Source organism: Panthera pardus, unplaced genomic scaffold (genome assembly GCF_024362965.1).
Source record: "Panthera pardus isolate Hobbes unplaced genomic scaffold, ASM2436296v1 HiC_scaffold_17, whole genome shotgun sequence".
Classification (NCBI taxonomy): domain Eukaryota; kingdom Metazoa; phylum Chordata; class Mammalia; order Carnivora; family Felidae; genus Panthera; species Panthera pardus.
Genome location: NW_026526732.1, coordinates 52604472 through 52621053, shown reverse-complemented (window position 1 = coordinate 52621053; position 16582 = coordinate 52604472). Strand labels below are relative to the sequence as shown.

General features: G+C 41.2%; 1 protein-coding gene across 1 annotated transcript in view; it reads left to right on the top strand.

Moving 5' to 3' along the window:
• The window catches only part of FIG4 (FIG4 phosphoinositide 5-phosphatase), a 130924-nt gene extending 115043 nt beyond the window's left edge, over positions 1-15881 (top strand). The window contains exon 23 of the mRNA XM_019443060.2: positions 15547-15881. Within this exon, the coding sequence (XP_019298605.2) occupies positions 15547-15724 (178 nt within the window). The 3' untranslated portion in view covers positions 15725-15881. The remainder of the gene's footprint in view (positions 1-15546) is intronic.
• Positions 15882-16582: the final 701 nt, after the last annotated feature.

Below are 16582 nucleotides of genomic sequence, written 5' to 3'. Positions count from 1 at the left end.
CCAATATACAGTGCTTGCAAAGGAAAATAAAAAAACCCTCATTTAGAAAGGGAGAGCATTGGAAATGTCATTTTCACATTAGCAGTCATCACTCCCATCAGGCAAGAATGGTGAAGGCGCCTGGCTCAGGAAGCAGAGTGAGGTCCTTGGGCAGCCCTCTGGAAGGAATGCCTTGCCCGTTAAGCCCCATGACCCAAATCCAGCTGGGATACTAGCCTTCTCCCATCCACTGCAATGAAGTGTAGCTGATAGGCGGTGGTTTTTGATTGTCCTAACTCTGCTGGAACTACTGCTGCTATATAGGCACCGCCTAGGGAGCCAGCTGCAGATGAACCACAAGATTAAGGGTTCCGCCACCTGCTGCCGACTCCCCCTGAGTCTCTGCGTTGCTGAATAGCCTCCACATCTGGACATCTGCAGCATACAGCTGTCTCGGAGGAGACCGCGTCTTGATGGAGTAGATGCGGGCATCGAGCAGGAGTAGACTTTCCCCCAGAGCACAGCCCTAGGTGTCATGTCAGTGTCTACTTCAGCAGCAAGGACAGGATGGCCACGCAGGCAAGGACATACCAGATTTAGGGATCAGCCTCAGGGATAGATGAAAAATATTCTTTTTAAGATAACTATACCAAGTTGGTTCCAGGAAGAAGACAGCAACAACATAGTTTTAAACTCTCTGAATCCTCACAGAAAACAGAACAACTAGGTAGCAAGACCAAATACCCGTACGCATTTACCTCAAAACTATGTGATAAGGTGTCTCCAGAAATCCCTAAGTATAATAAGCAGGTGGTGGAGGTAACCCACCAACAGCCACCAGACCTGCATTATGTCAGCGTTTGTACAAGAGGAAGAAGTGGGGAGGGAACAGCAGGGTATCTGACACACCGGAATAGCCAACAGGAATGCACTGGAGAGGACTGCAGGCCCGTTTGAGCACAGCCGCTGAAAGCGGGATGTTTTACCCAGTTCAGTACTAGCTGAGTGCAGGGGCTTCTGGGTGGGTTCTGAAGGGAGCTGGGGCAGTCTGGGCTACATAAACCCTTGAAACCAAACAGCCAAAGGTCCCTCCCAGGGCAGGGGACCCATCTGACTCTCCAGGGACTCAAAATTGAGCAGGACCATGACAGACATGAAGGGAAGAGAGGAGGAGAGAAAGGAGAGAGGTGCGGGAGATCTCAGAAAGCAGTCTGCCGAGGTTTTAAATCCCTCACAAAGACAACCAAAGAAGTTCGGTCAAGTCAGTCAACCTCTCTTGAACCACACCTTCTAAAGGTTCAGGAAAACGAATTTTGTATAATGAGTATCAGAAAGGTATCAAGATCCAGTCCCATATGAAGTTACGAGGAGAACAGAAGAACACAGAGCAGGGATGTTTCCCTGCAGACCTTGCAGGAAGATGTCAGGAAAAGAGATTAAAACTGAAGCATGCTATTTCAAAATGATCTTAAAATACAAAACTTAAAAACTCAAAAAGAAATGAAGAAAAACAGGGGCGCCTGGGTGGCTCAGTCAGTTAAGTGTCTTTAGCTCAGGTCATGATCTCGTGATTCGTGAGTTCAAGCCCCATGTCAGGCTCTGTGCTGACAGCTCAGAGCCTGGAACCTGCTTGGGATTCTGTGTCTCCCTCTCTCTCTGACCCTCTCCCACTCGTACTCTGTCTCTCTCTCTAAAAAATGAATAAACATTAAAAAATTTTTTAAAAAAGAAATGAAGCAACACAAAGATTTAAGAGAAAGTGTCTATACTGGCAACAGGCAAAGATTTAACATGGATAATAGGAGTCCTGAAGAAGAAAAATAAAGCAAGAGAACAGAAAAAAAATACTAAAACTGTAATGGCAAAAAAGAACAAACCTTCTGAAATAAATAACTACTTAAAACTATATATTGAGAGAGCACACCATATACATGAGAATAGTAACCCAGAATGATACAATATAGTAAGTTAAACTAGACATTATTTTTTTTTAAGTATGAAATTTGTTGTCAAATTGGTTTCCATACAACACCCAGTGCTCATCCCAACAGGTGCCCTCCTTAATACCCATCACCCACCCTCCCCTCCCTCCCATCCCCCATCAACCCTCAGTTTGTTCTCAGTTTTTAAGAGTCTCTTATACTTTGGCTCCCTTCCCTCTCTAACCTCTTTTTTTTTCTTCCCCTCCCTCATGGGTTTCTGTTAAGTTTCTCAGGATCCACATAAGAGGGAAACCATATGGTATCTGTCTTTCTCTGTATGACTTATTTCACTTAGCATAACACTCTCCAGTTCCATCCATGTTGCTACAAAAGGCCAGATTTCATTCTTTCTCGTTGCCAGGTAGTATTCCATTGTGTATATAAACCACAATTTCTTTATCCATTCATCAGTTGATGGACATTTAGGCTCTTTCCATAATTTGGCTATTGTTGAGAGTGCTGCTATAAACATTGGGGTACAAGTGCCCTATGCATTAGCACTCTTGTATCCCTTGGGTAAATTCCTAGCAGTGCTATTGCTGGGTCATAGGGTAGATCTATTTTTACTTTTTTGAGGAAACTCCACACTGTTTTCCAGAGAGGCTGCACCAGTTTGCATTCCCACCAACAGTGCAAGAGGGTTCCCGTTTCTCCACATCCTCTCCAGCATCTATAGTCTCCTGATTTGTTCATTTTAGCCACTCTGACTGGCGTGAGGTGATATCTGAGTGTGGTTTTGATTTTAAACTAGACCTTAAAGGGGGAAAAAAAAAAAACCTTTAGACATCTAAATAAAAGGGAAGACTTCTAAGGGAAATAAAATTAGATTATCCTCATACTTTTTAGATGCAACACTTTATGTCAAAAAAATGGAGTAATATATTTAGGATTCTCAAGGAAAAAAAATGTGAACTGAGAATATTATTTTGAAATCTCTGAAGTATAAAAGCAGAGACAAAGTGTTATCAACAAGTAAGAACTTGCTGTATGTACACATACAATGTTCCAGTAACAAGAAGAACCTCTAGTGCCCACTTTGTGGTCTTGAAATACCAGTTCATCACTAACAGGAACCAGGGCTCTGGGAGAAGTAGCTGATTCCAGGTCAGTGTACAAAAGGAATCTGGAACATGTTTGTCAATCCGGATAGCAAGAAAGCTATTAAAGATTACTGGGGTCATATCAAGAGGACTCAGGAGTGAACTTGAAGAGGCTCCCACTGGATAAAGATAGGATCATTTGAACTTCAATAATAATAATAATTGCAGTGGAATGGAACTCATCAAATATGTTTAAACTCATGAGTTTATAATTTTTTTTTTTTTTTTAATTCTGGTCACTTTGGAAGGATTATAGGGAACCATCATTATCTGGAAAACTAGAAAATAAAGGGAAAGAAGCATGTGACACTCTGAATCTTATGAATGGTACCACTGGATAACAAAATAAGAGGTGAGGGAAAGCATCCTTTAAAAAAAAAAAACAGTGTTAAATGAAAAAGAAATAGGATAATTAGCATTGGCAATCTCTAGTGAATTAACAGATGTAAGCATTTAGCATTATTGGCTGTTAACATGAAAAACGATAAACAGCTAGACAGTATGGGCCTCCTGATGAAACAACTCACCCACCTCCTATACTCTTGCCAAAGCAGATTCTCACCAAGCTTCTAGATGCAGTTGCTGACTTGCAGGAAATACAAAGGACAGAGGAACATTTTGAACTGCATTATGAATATGCAGTCAGCAAAATCCAGGCTGAGAGAAACCACAACCTGGATCCTTCAGCTAATTAATTGTTAGGAAAAGAAAGAGAATCTGTAGTTTAAAAATCATATCCCACTTTTGAAAACAGGCAAGATTAAACTATAGCCTAAGGCTGCCCATGTGAATGAAAAAGTCGTTTTTAAAAGTGCAAAGAAGTGATTGGTATAGAAGTCAGGGCAATGGCTGCTATGGTTGTGATAAAAATGGGGCACATGGAAGGAGCCCAGCTGCTGGAATTTCTGTTCCTTGACCTGGTGGTGTTCACCTTATAATATTGCTGTGTGTTTGTTTTGTGCAGTTTCCTGTATCTGTGTTTTATTTTACAATAAAAAGGTGAAATGCATTGATAATTCTGAAGCACAGTAGTTTGTCCATGGTAAATATTAGGGAAACATTGTTATTTTTTTATATTTAATTGACATTAATATATGGCAGTGATATAATGTAACCAAAAACTTTACCCTGACAAGCTTGTAAACAGCCTCTAAGGCCTTTATGTGTATTACATTGATTACTTTATATATAACAGTGTAAAAAGTCACACTTTAAGAGCAAGATGTTCCAACTGTATCTAAGAAGTAGTGTTTCGATATGTTGTCTAGATTTATTGGCTTCTTTACCCCAACCACTCATCAGCAATACTTTTGTTCCAGTATCTACACATTGTAAATGTCCACTAAATGGACACAGTAAAAATGAGTTCACATGGACTCATTTGAAGTACAAAACTTTGGATGGCGAGTAACTCGCTCTGTGAGTGTCGCACAAGATGAACAAATATTTCTAATACATTTCTAAACGAGTGGTGTCTTGCAATACGAGTCGTACACGACACTGAACGTAACACGATCACAACTGAGCCAGTGGTTCTTGACATTCACTTTGATATCCAAGTGCTTTGGATTACAGGCATGTTTCCAGAATGAATTATGCTCACAAACCGAGGTTTTACTGCATGTCATTTTATGGGGAGGGCCGAAATGTATGAATTGCCCTTTCCTCGGCATTATGTTTAAAGAATATATGTATATATATACATATATATGTATATATACACACACATATATGTATATATACACATATATATACATATATGTGTGTGTATATATATGTATATATATATACATACATATATATATTATATATTATATGTTATAATTATAATATATAATATATAATAGTTTAGTTAGTGTATATAAACATAAATATATATTGTATATAAGTATTTTATCTATATATGTAGCATGTCTGTGTGTAAACATACATTTGCTATTTTTTCATCTAGTGATCTGATGAGAAATGACAAATGAGTCTTCAAAACACAGGGTTTAGCAGCCTTAGACATTACACATGCATAACTTCCTTGAGATACATTAAGGTCATTGTGTTCTATAATTGTTCTGTGTTGTGGTTGCCTAAGCTTAGGCATAAAATCCTTCACTTTTGTGACACTGCAGTGCCCTTCTGGTTGGCCTGTCATTGTCATGGCTCCCTGACAGATTGAAGGCAGATGAGTGTCCGGGAAACACACAATAACAGTTTTACTGTCCTCGTGCTCTCTCCATTACCAAAATGCCACCTCCTTCTCTCCAATCACAACCTTAGTCTGCTCTGTGGAGTTGAGGTTCCTTATTGCTGAGCCTTTGAAGGGCCTCATTTACAGACAGCAGCCGGCATCTCTGGTTTGTGAGGTGGATACATCCTATGTTCCGCCATCACAGATTGTATTCTTCACTTCCTTCTCATCGCCCCTATTGCTTCTTCTATGGTGGGTTGTTTAGAGACTGGCATTATTGTCATCTTCTCTTGAAGGAATTTTAACCTGCCTGTGAGATTTCTAACCTCCCTTTCAGGGTTTCTGCTAAAGGACAGTCCAATCATCTTGTCATAATAGCACCTATTAAAAGGATTTGGAAATGTTTGTACATAAAGAAATCAGATTTGTTCACTATTCTGTGTCATGTTCATTAGCTGTCAATGGCATAGGCCGAAATGATTGGACTTTGTTAGGGATCATGTGTTAGAGTCATAGCATTTTGTGTGTTAATATAGACTTGCTGTCTTTTAGTAGGAATAAAAAGGAAATTAAGTTTTCTTTACCTTGATAATGGTTAGAATGTCACCAGCAGCTAATAACATGGTTTAATTTCCCAGTACATGGGTTAAGCGCTTGCCCCTGAAGCCTGTCACCTTTATTCTATCTACCCAAAGACATGTGAAAATGTCCTGGAGGGGCAAGGCAGCAGATAATGTGAGTGCTTACCTATATTTCCCATGTTGAACTTGGCATGACAGGTATGTCAAAGTGAGTATAGGCAGTGCCTGCTTTCTTGGATCCCAGACTACAGGGGTCTGTTTTGCTTTTTGTTTTATTAGAGGTGATTTGAAGATTGACACGTTCCTCTTGATTTCAGCCTAGTAACTTTGTTCATCTCTGAGTCACTGTTTCCTCACCTCTAAAGAAGAATAAGGACCCACCCCTTCTGCCTCACCAGTGTTTTTTGAGCAACTTGATAGCTTTATACCCCACTGGAAAGCACTCCAACTTCCTTTCAGTTTGTCCATTTATAGAGTATCTGAAGAAAGGAATTTAAGAGCAATCTTCTGATGGGAAATCTATCATTTCCCACCATCCTGTCAAATGACAGCTTCCCTATCATTTCAGATAATTCAAAACACACTAAATTCATGTTCTGAACTTAGAAACCCAAGGTAAAATCTGATTCCGTAACCAGACATCATTCATTCATTCAATGAATAATTATTGAGCACTTACTGTATGCCAGGTGCTCTTCTGGGCATTGAAATTAAAGAGGTGATCAAAATGGGGGTTACATTCCTAGTAAGTATATAAATATATAAATAAAAGATCAGAAAGTGATAAATGCTATAGATATATTAGGATAATGGGCTTAGAAAGACATAAAAGAACCCAAAATTCATGAGGAAAAATAGGAAAGAGATTCTAAAACAGTCTGACCAAAAGAACTTTCTGTGGTGATGGAAATAATTCTATATCTGCGCTATGTAAAACAGTGGCCATTAGCTGCATGTGGCTATCAGGCACTTGAAATGTGACCAGTGCTACTAAGGAACTACTTTTAAAGTTTATTTAATTTCAATTAAGTTTAAGTAGCCACATGTGGCTAACGGCCGCCATATTGGACAGGTGCAGTTCGAGAGCTATGTTTTGGAGTTAGGTGTCTATACTTAAGCACAGAATGTGGTGTCTGTACTTATGCACAGAATGTGAGCAATATGCAATGTTCTCTAGATTTTTAATGTGATAAAGCAAACACATTCTCACTCTATCATTTTGGTAAAATAGATTCATGACTAGGCTTCAATATATGAGTACTTTACTGGAAAGATACAAGCAATCTAATAAGACAGCTAAAGAGAAGCAATGGACGATTATATATATATATATATATATATATATATATATATATATTTATATATTTGTGGATATATATGTGTGGATGCCATATATAGATATATCTAGATATATCTATATATGGCATCCACACACTGAAGGCTAAAGGCTCTGAGGAGTATTAAAGGCTATAAAGAGAGATTTATTTCACGGTGATGTGTACTATAGACCCCTCTGCTGGTTATGTGATAAAGGCTAGTATTTTCTAATAGAAATTCTAAAACCTGCAGAAAGACAAATAGACCAATAATCAAGGGCTGGTACTATTAAGGCATTTGCTGAGGTTTTGTTCCTCTGAGACCAGAGCATCTGATCAATTTTGAATCTGCTCTTGTTATGGTTTTCCTCAGAAAGCAGAGGAAATTATGAAAGAAATGACCTAATGCCCATTATCTGTAAGTAAAGGGGTTGGTCAAGATCTTTTGTAAGGTCCTCTTTAGATCTAGTAGTCTTTTGATACTGTGACTCAGTTATGACCAACAAAGAATCATTTGGTAATGTGAAAGAAAGAACCTTGGGGGAAAAAATCTTGAAGTTTGTGGTAGCAACAGAAGGGAAAGATACTTTGTGACCAGAACCATTACTAAATTTTCTGGAAATGTCAGATGGTGTTTGATGTATGCCAGAATGCTAATCATATGCAAAAGTATCACATATATAATACTATTTAAATTATACAAATGCTGTCCAGTTTTTCAATCACCAGCCACAAATTATCATGACATCACTAAATTCAGAAGATGTTTCCATCTGACCAATTAAATGTTTTCTTGTCAGATCAACATGTTTATTGACTATTCAATATGTGTTAGAAAAAAGCCTCAACAGGAATTGAACTTTAAAAGGGACTTAGGGGCACCTGGGTGGTTTAGTTGGTTAAGCGTCCAACTTGGGGTCAGGTTCGAGCCCTGCATCAGGCTCTGTGCTGACAGCTCAGAGCCTGGAGCCTGCTTCGGATTCTGTGTCCCTCTCTTGTTCTGCCCTCTCCCACTCATTCTCTCTCTCTCTCTCTCTCTCTCTCTCTTTCAATCTCTCTCTCTCTCTCTCTCTCTCTCTCAAGAATAAATAAAATTTAAAAAAAAATTTAAGGGACTCAAACATTAGTTCTGCATGCAAGTGTAAGATACAGTTGTTATCAGACATGGTCGTATTATAACCAAGCAAGTAATACAACATTTAAGAAAGAGCATGAGGGCGCCTGCGTGGCTCAGTCGGTTACGTGGCCGACTTCGGCTCAGATCATGATCTCAAGGTTCGTGAGTTCGAGCCCCACGTTGGGCTCTTTGCTGACCGCTTGGAGCCTGCTTTGGATTCTGTTTCTCCCTTTCTCTCTGCCCCTACCCCACTTGCAATCTCTCTCTCTCCCACTCTCTCTCTCAAACATAAATAAACATTAATTTTTTTTTTAGAAAGAGTATTAAAGGGCACCAAAGAAAGCATTTTCCTTAAAAACACGTGGTGTGTCTTATGAACTTCTGCCTGAAGTGTTTCTCTTCTGTGAATGGGAACTGCAGTTAAGGCTAAATGTCATCAATCCTTGGTGTTTGAGCGCACTGAGCAATGTGGGTTAAGTAGCCCACAAATGAACGGGCAAATATATTATTTTAAATAAGACTTTAACATTCCTTGAGGGGAAATACAGAGCTTTTCTTGAGGATGGAACTAGGTCCTGTAGATAAAAAGAAATGAGCCTGCAAATTTGTAATTATAATATTTTATCTCCAGAAATACTGCTGGCATTTGAATTAGGGGCAGTAGGTTTTATCCCTTTGGGGGCTGTGAGGAGAAGTTGAAAAAAAAAATTCCCTGTGTTTATGGCCAGGAGGGAAAAGTGGAACCATTTTCTCCACCATGAAAATGCAATAAAAGGCCAACTCTCTCTACTGGAATGAATAAAAGAAAGTAGTTTCACAATTTCCACATCATTTGGTGTTTAAATACTGGTCTTTTCATCTAGAAACAGATGGCATCGAAGCTAATAAAAAGACTATTCTGTGTAGTATTGAGAGCATTATTGGGTATTCTGTCTCTTTCCAGTACCCTCAGAGACAAGGTGCTGATCGGCAGCCCCTTGTGAGGGTCTTGGAGGTTTTTATATTTCTTTCCCACCTTGGAAATGTGTAAGCCAATGGTGAAATCAGACGTGTTCCTCATCAGGAAATGTGTGGTGCATCTGATATTACTGCTTGTATCTTGCAATTAGACGTCAAATTAGGGTTCTCGATGGAAGGTTAGCACGGTATATATTTGAAAGGAGAATTCTTGTTTAAACGTGTTCAGTACTGCTGACCGACCACAAGTAAGATCTTATTTAGCATTTTAGATCCATTCTGGTCTCCTTAGACCAGAGTCTCAAACTTTAGTGAGTGTCAGAATCCCTGGAAGGCTTGTTAAACATCTTTGCTAGGCCCCACCTTCGGAGATTCTGATTCAGTAGGTCTGGAGGAGGACGTGAGAGTTTGTATCTCTAACAAGTTCCCAGATGATGCTAGTGCTCCTGGTCTGGGGACCACACTTGGAGAACCACTGCCTTAAGACCATGGGGAGCTTCTTGAGACTGGCTTCTTGATGGCCAAGTAAAATGAAGAAACAAAAGTGTTTTGTGTGTTTCTGTTTCTCCTTCCTCATTTTTCTGATTATGCCAACAATATTGGGTATGTCTTAAGCTTCTTCATTATCATTTTGTTGGGGTTTTTTTCCACCATTTTGGCCTTGTATTTTATTATTTAGAAATTTCCAGCAGAACTATCATTAACTATCTTTGTCAGGAGATGCCTATGAGAATCTAAATTGGAAACAGGGACAGGCAGGCCTGTCAGCTCTTCCTACAAAACCACACAACACAGGAACAATAACCAGCCAGGCCTCGAGGTACAAGGTGATCAACCACCCAAGGTATAGTCCAGTAGCCTCCATGTGCTGATTTAGGTAAACAACAAAAACTTTGCAGATGTAGATTTTTTTTAAAAAAAATTTTTTAATGTTTGTTTATTTTTGAAAGACACAGAATCTAAGCAACCTCCAGGCTCTGAGCTGTCAACACAGAGCCCGATGTGGGGTTCAAACTCACGAACCATGAGATCATGACCTGAGCTAAAGTCAGACGCTTAACCTACTGAGCCACCCAGGTGCCCCGTAAATCCAATTTCGTGTACTCGTCCACAGCAGCCAAGCTACCAGGCACTTTGACTAGTTATGAGCTAGGAAATGGACTGAATTCAGTTTGAAACAATTCAACAGACCCTACGGGGGGGGGGGGGGGGGGGGGTTGGGACTGGCAGGGGTGGGAGGGACTTGACTGGGGTCAAGTCCTTGAGGACGCCCTTCCCTCACTGGGACGTCTTCAGTGTTTCCTTGTCCCTGCTGTCACCAACAGGGGACGATGTGTGTAAAGGCTCAATCAAGCCCTTGCTAGAGAGCAGTTGTTGGCTAACAGCAGGATGGATCCACATGTCAGCAAGCAGAATCCGTCCACATGACTGGGACAGGCTGTACCCTGTGTCCCTGAAGTCCAGATGGGGGTCCCAGCCTAAGCATGCTTGAAAGGACCCTTCACCCCCAAAACCCTCACTACCTGTTGCTCTATGTGCAAAGTCCTCACTACCTGGTACATGCTCCCAAGTGGAGATTTGGTTCAGCTTGGAGCCTGGCTCACACCCGCTCTTCCCCTGCAGGACCCTTTGACCACGACCGTAGCCCCCAGGACCTGTCACAACCTAGCCTGACATCCAGTCCAGCCTCCCATGCTACTGCATTCACCATTCTTGTCTAAGAGACAGGCTGTCTGCCTGCAGGCCAGAAGGGTGGGCCCTGTCTGTGCCTCCAGTAGGCTTCCAGGCTCTCCTATTTGAGGAACTAGATTTCCATACCACTCATGGTTTTATTTCACAGATCATGGTGGTGAGTTTAGGATTTCTAGTCCTTGCATGGTTACCATACATGTCCTGACACCTTCTTGTTTTTTCAGGTCCGAAACATCTCCCCCGACATACCCTGGTTGTTTTAAACCCTAAATGACCCTTCTAAGAGCAACAGTGGATTCAGAGGATGCGGGCCACATGTGCTGAGCAAGTCCCCACTACTTTGGTTGCTTCAAAAAAACAGGGCTTCGGGGCACCTGGGTGGCTCAGTCGGTTAGGTGTACGACTTCAGCTCAGGTCATGATCTCGCAGTCTGTGGGTTCGGGCCCTGCACTGGGCACTATGCTGACAGCTTAGAGCCTAGAGCCTGCTTCAGTTTCTGTGTCTCCTCCTCTCTCTGCCCCTCCCATGCTCGCACTGTGTCTCTCTATCTCTTTTAAAGGTAAATAAACATCAAAAACAAACAAACAAAAAACAGGGGTTCTACGATATCCCCAATTCACTTTTACTCAGAAGAGAAGTGTCCCCAGCATCAAGGCACAAAGACAGCAGTCACTTGGGGCCAAATGACAATGAGAATGACCAGCGACCTTCATGAGGTCTGAGGCAGAGTCACTGGGGAAGACAAATTCATTTTGGCATGGACAGGCATCAGAAGGAAGGCTCAATACCGGGATCTCCCTTTGGGCCCTAGCAGTCCTCAGAATAGAAAGAGACTTTGAATCTAGAAGCACAAAAAAGACAAAGGCAATAGTTAATGCATTTTCTGACTCCCTACTTGTTTTGACACCAGAGTGAGGTAGCGTTGGAGCCCTAAACCCACGTGCCACTCAATCTGATACCATTTCAGGCTGATGTTTGGCATTTCATATTGAGTGTTTGTAATAGTGCCCATTACTCTATGCTGCAGTGAAGCAGTGTACCAAGAAGTAGGGTGAGGACTCCTGACCGATTTACTGGCAAGAAAGCAAAGGCACTGGGTAGAAGTGGCTGGTCTGTGACCCTTATCACAGTTGTCCGGGCCCTACATCCATGGGCAGTTGGCAGGCCCTGGTGCTGTTACCTCCCACAGCCTGCCCACCTGTATATTCAGCTGAGGCCTCTGAAGGATAAAACAATTACTTGGTCACTTGGCATGTCCCCTTTCTCTCTCTCTTTTTTTTAATATGAAATTTATTGGCAAATTGGTTTCCATACAACACCCAGTGCTCATCCCAATAGGTGCCCTCCTCAGTGCCCATCACCCACTTTCCCCTTCCTCCCACCCCCCATCAACCTTCAGTTTATTCTCAGTCTTTAAGAGTCTCTTAAGGTTTGCCTCCTTCCCTCTTTGTAACTTGCTTTCCCCTTCTCCTCCCCCATGGTCTTCTGTTAAGTTTCTCAGGATCCACATAAGAGTGAAAACATATGGTATCTGTCTTTCTCTGTATGACTTATTTCACTTAGCATAACACTCTCCATTTCCATCCATGTTGCTACAAAGAGCCATATTTCATTATTTCTCATTGCCAAGTAGTATTTCATTGTGTATATAAACCACAATTTCTTCATACATCTGTTGATGGACATTTAGGCTCTTTCCATCATTTGCCTATTGTTGAAAGTGCTGCTATAAACATTGGGGTACAAGTGCCCCTATGCATCAGCACTCCGTATCCCTTGGGTAAATTCCTAGCAGTGCTATTGCTGGGTCATAGGGTAGATCTATTTTTAATTTTTTGAGGAACCTCCACACTGTTTTCCAGAGTGGCTGCACCAGTTTGCATTCCCACCAACAGTGCAAGAGGGTTCCCACCCTTTCTCAACTCATTAAGGTTTAGTGCTCAGACTAGGGATGTCTGGTGTGATTCCTGCCAGAGAGGTGTTTGTTAATGCACAAAGGGTTCTGGGCAAAGATCCGGCTTCAAAGACAGGACAGAAACCAGTAGTCCCATTTTTAAATTGACTTTAAGCATTTCATCTTAAAATGGAGAGTATAATCCCAATGCTTCCTGCCTTCCAGGATGAGTGTGAAAATTAAGATTTGAGAAGAGAAAGAGACTAGACAGGTATAGATGGTGTGGTTCAAGAGTAGTTGCTGTGGCTGGTGCTTTGATGACAATCTCTAGAAACCCTGGTGGAGTCTCCATTTTTAAAATGGTTCAGGTTTAAAAGGTTTGACCCTGAATATTATCACCCACTAAAGAATTGTAGCATTTCAGTTTGACTTATGTAAATGACTGTAGAGTTGCTGTGCTTTTGTGAGGGAAGATTGAGGAGAATAGTTCACATATTAATCATCCTAATTGTTCATCATTGTAATATGTTATCCACAGACATTAGAAGAACTGTAATTTGTGTATTTTGAAGAACGCACTGAAACCAGGCTGGAGGACAGATTGAGATTCAGATGTCTCAGGACTCTTTCACCTTGGTCTTTCATTTTTTTAACTTTGTGTAAAGCATTTTCCTTTGGTTTTTACTTCAATAAGGTTACGTTCTAAGATTGTGTGAAATTATTTAAGTGCTTTGAAAAAAGGGGAGTGTTTGACAAATGATATACCAGATTTGAATTGAAATACATTTACCTTGAAGTGAAAACCATTGAGGTTGGCTTCCAGAAAGAATATTCCACCTCCAGTTATATTTTATTTTAATGTAATTTAATGCATCTCCAGCCGTGGCAGTATGTGTAAAGGCAAAGCACAGTGAGCTTTGCTTTCTGGGTAAGAAAGACCCACATTTGATTGAAATGTATCCTTTGAGGATGGGGGCATTACAGTACAGCTCCTGTCTTCCACTGTGTCTGCACTTCCAAATGTCTCTTGAAATGCTGACGTTCCTAGTACAGACCTAGCTGGGGCTGAGGCCCAATTCTGCTTCTGATGGTAGGGAATCTCCCCCCTGCTTCAGGGGTCCCAGCTAACGCATCCAGGATGCCTTCCTGATGCCTCTGCTACAAGGAGTAAGGCTAGGTCCCAGCCCAGCACAGTAGATTCTTCAGATCTTGTCTCTGTGTTATTTTGGTTCCCTGGCAGAAGAAGTACCCCCCACCCCACAGGGCCAGCCCTGGGCTAAGTCCCTCACAACAACATTTTAGGTTTTTTTTTTTCAATGTTTATTTATTCTGAGAGAGAGAGGGGGCGTGGAGGGGAGAGAGAGGGAGGGACACAGAATCCGAAGCAGGCTCCAGGCTCTGAGCTGTCAGCATAGAGCCCGATGTGGGGCCCAAACCCACGAACTGCAAGATTATGACCAGAGCTGAACTTGGGCGTTTAACCGACTGAGCCACCCAGATGCCCCAACAACATTTTAGTTTACTATCGTCCCCATCAGTAGCCCCCTTCTTGACCTTTCTTTCACACTCTACACACATGCTCACTCTGCATCACACCTGACTTGGTTGACTCATCCTTTGAGGGCCTGCTCTCAGCTAAGGATGCAATGACTAGTGGGTGCTCAGCCTTCAATGAGTAAAGGTTGTGTCAGATACCACGCTGCATTTTGACAAGGCTTTTCTGGAGACAGCACCTTCCCCAATGGATAGATGGAAATTTCAAGCATTAAGTTAGGCTAGGTGGATGGGAATGGAGGGATATTTTTGGATGAAGAGATTCTTGTGTGCTTTTCCATGCCCCAGAAAGGAAGGAAGCTGCCTGTTACAGATCCAAAATCTCTCATCAGAAGCCTGAGGCCAGATGTGTTTCAGAATTCAGAATTTTGGACTTGTTAGCATAACAAGATGGTACATCCCCAGTGTGATCTGAGGACTTGTCTGATAATTAAACACATTAATATTCACATGAAGTGGGATCAGTATTGTTGGTTCAGGTTAGATGTGCCACCAAATGAATTTCAATTGGGTCAAGTTTTACCACCAACGTGACATTTGGTTATTAAAACTTGTAGGATTTCAGAATTGCAGATAAGGAATTACTATGCACCTGTAACCATTAACAATAGTTCACATTTACTGAGCACTTACAGTTTGCCAGGCATTATGCTAAGTGAGCACATTATACATATAAACTTATTTGCTCTTCTTATCAATGTAAGGAAGAAATTAGTATCCCTTTACTGATTCCTACTAAATCTTCCTTTAAAAACTGTTGATGACTGTTAGAACAAATAAATGAACTCAATAAAGTTTCAGGGTTACAAAATTAATATACAAAAAAAAAAGTTCGGTTCCTATCGTGTGTCAAGGAACAAAAAATTTATAGCCCCCACCTAAAGTTACTCTAGTCGAGTGAAGGAGGCAGATGGGTGCACAGACATAGGTGTACCTGGGGCACAGGAACAGAGAAAGGTACCCATCTAGCCTGCGCTTCAGGGAAGGCTCCCTGGGCAAGCTCTGGCCCAGCTCTGTCCTCTGGGCAAGGGAGGAAGCCAGCCCAGGGGAGGGGACAGGGGAGATCACCACCACCACTTATTATTAAGTCTGCATGTTCAAGGTCAGTGGCTCTTGAATGCTTTGTAGTCATAGCTCCCTGTGGTTCCTTTATTTTCTTTAATGTAGCCATGTCTCCTCTTCTCTTCTATAGAACACCTATCTCAGCTTTCTCACAAGACAACATCTATGAAGTACAGCCTCCAAGGGTAGACAGAAAATCTACAGAGATCTTCCAAGCCCACATCCAGGCCAGTCAAGGTATCATGCAGCCTCTTGGAAAGGAAGATACTTCCATGTACCGAGAATACATCAGGAACCGCTACCTGTGAAGAGAAAACAGGTCCCCCCATGAATTTGCCTACATTGTAATCTGTTTTATCTCCTCTTAAAACATTAATTTCCCGGGAGTCCTTTACATCTGAAAGTTTTTCCTCTTTTTGTAACTGGTGAACTACAAATTACAGGAAATAAAGAAATGCTTAAATATTTTGCTGTCAATGCCTTTGCTTTATTTTAGAAATACTTCTATAAATGCAGTCAATATAGGGACACCTGGGTGTCTCAGTCGATTGAGCGTCCAACTTGGGCCAGGTCATGATCTCACATTTACGGGTTCAAGCCCCATAGTCGGCCCTGTGCTGCCAGCTCAGAGCCTGGAGCCTGCTTTGGATTCTGTGTCTCCCTGTCTCTCTGCCTTCCCCCTGCTTGAGCTCTCTCTGTCTCTCAAAAAATAAAATAAAAAATGTTAAAAAATTTTTCTTTAAATAATAAAAAAATTAAAAAAAAAAAAGAAATGCAGTCAATATAGTATCACACCATAATTAAGAAATTAACAGGTATTTGTTGAGTATCTGCTGTGTGCTAGGCACTATGGTAGAGTCTGGGAGTATCACAGTAAGGAAAACAGGCCAAAAAACCCATCTCTCATGTAAAATGAGGTCAGATTATTTTTCTTTGTAGTTAACATATTTTTTTATGTATTCTGACTTTGTTAGCTTTGTGTTTTGATAAAAAAATTGTATGTTAACTTTGTGTTTTTTGAAAGCTCTTGTCCTTAGGAACTAAACAGTGAAATATTTATGGATAAAGGGACAGGATGTCAACAAAGTGCCCTCCAATGGTTCAGGAAAAAAGAACAAATGGAGCAAAATCTTAACAATCAGTGAATCTGGGAAAGAGTAAATGGC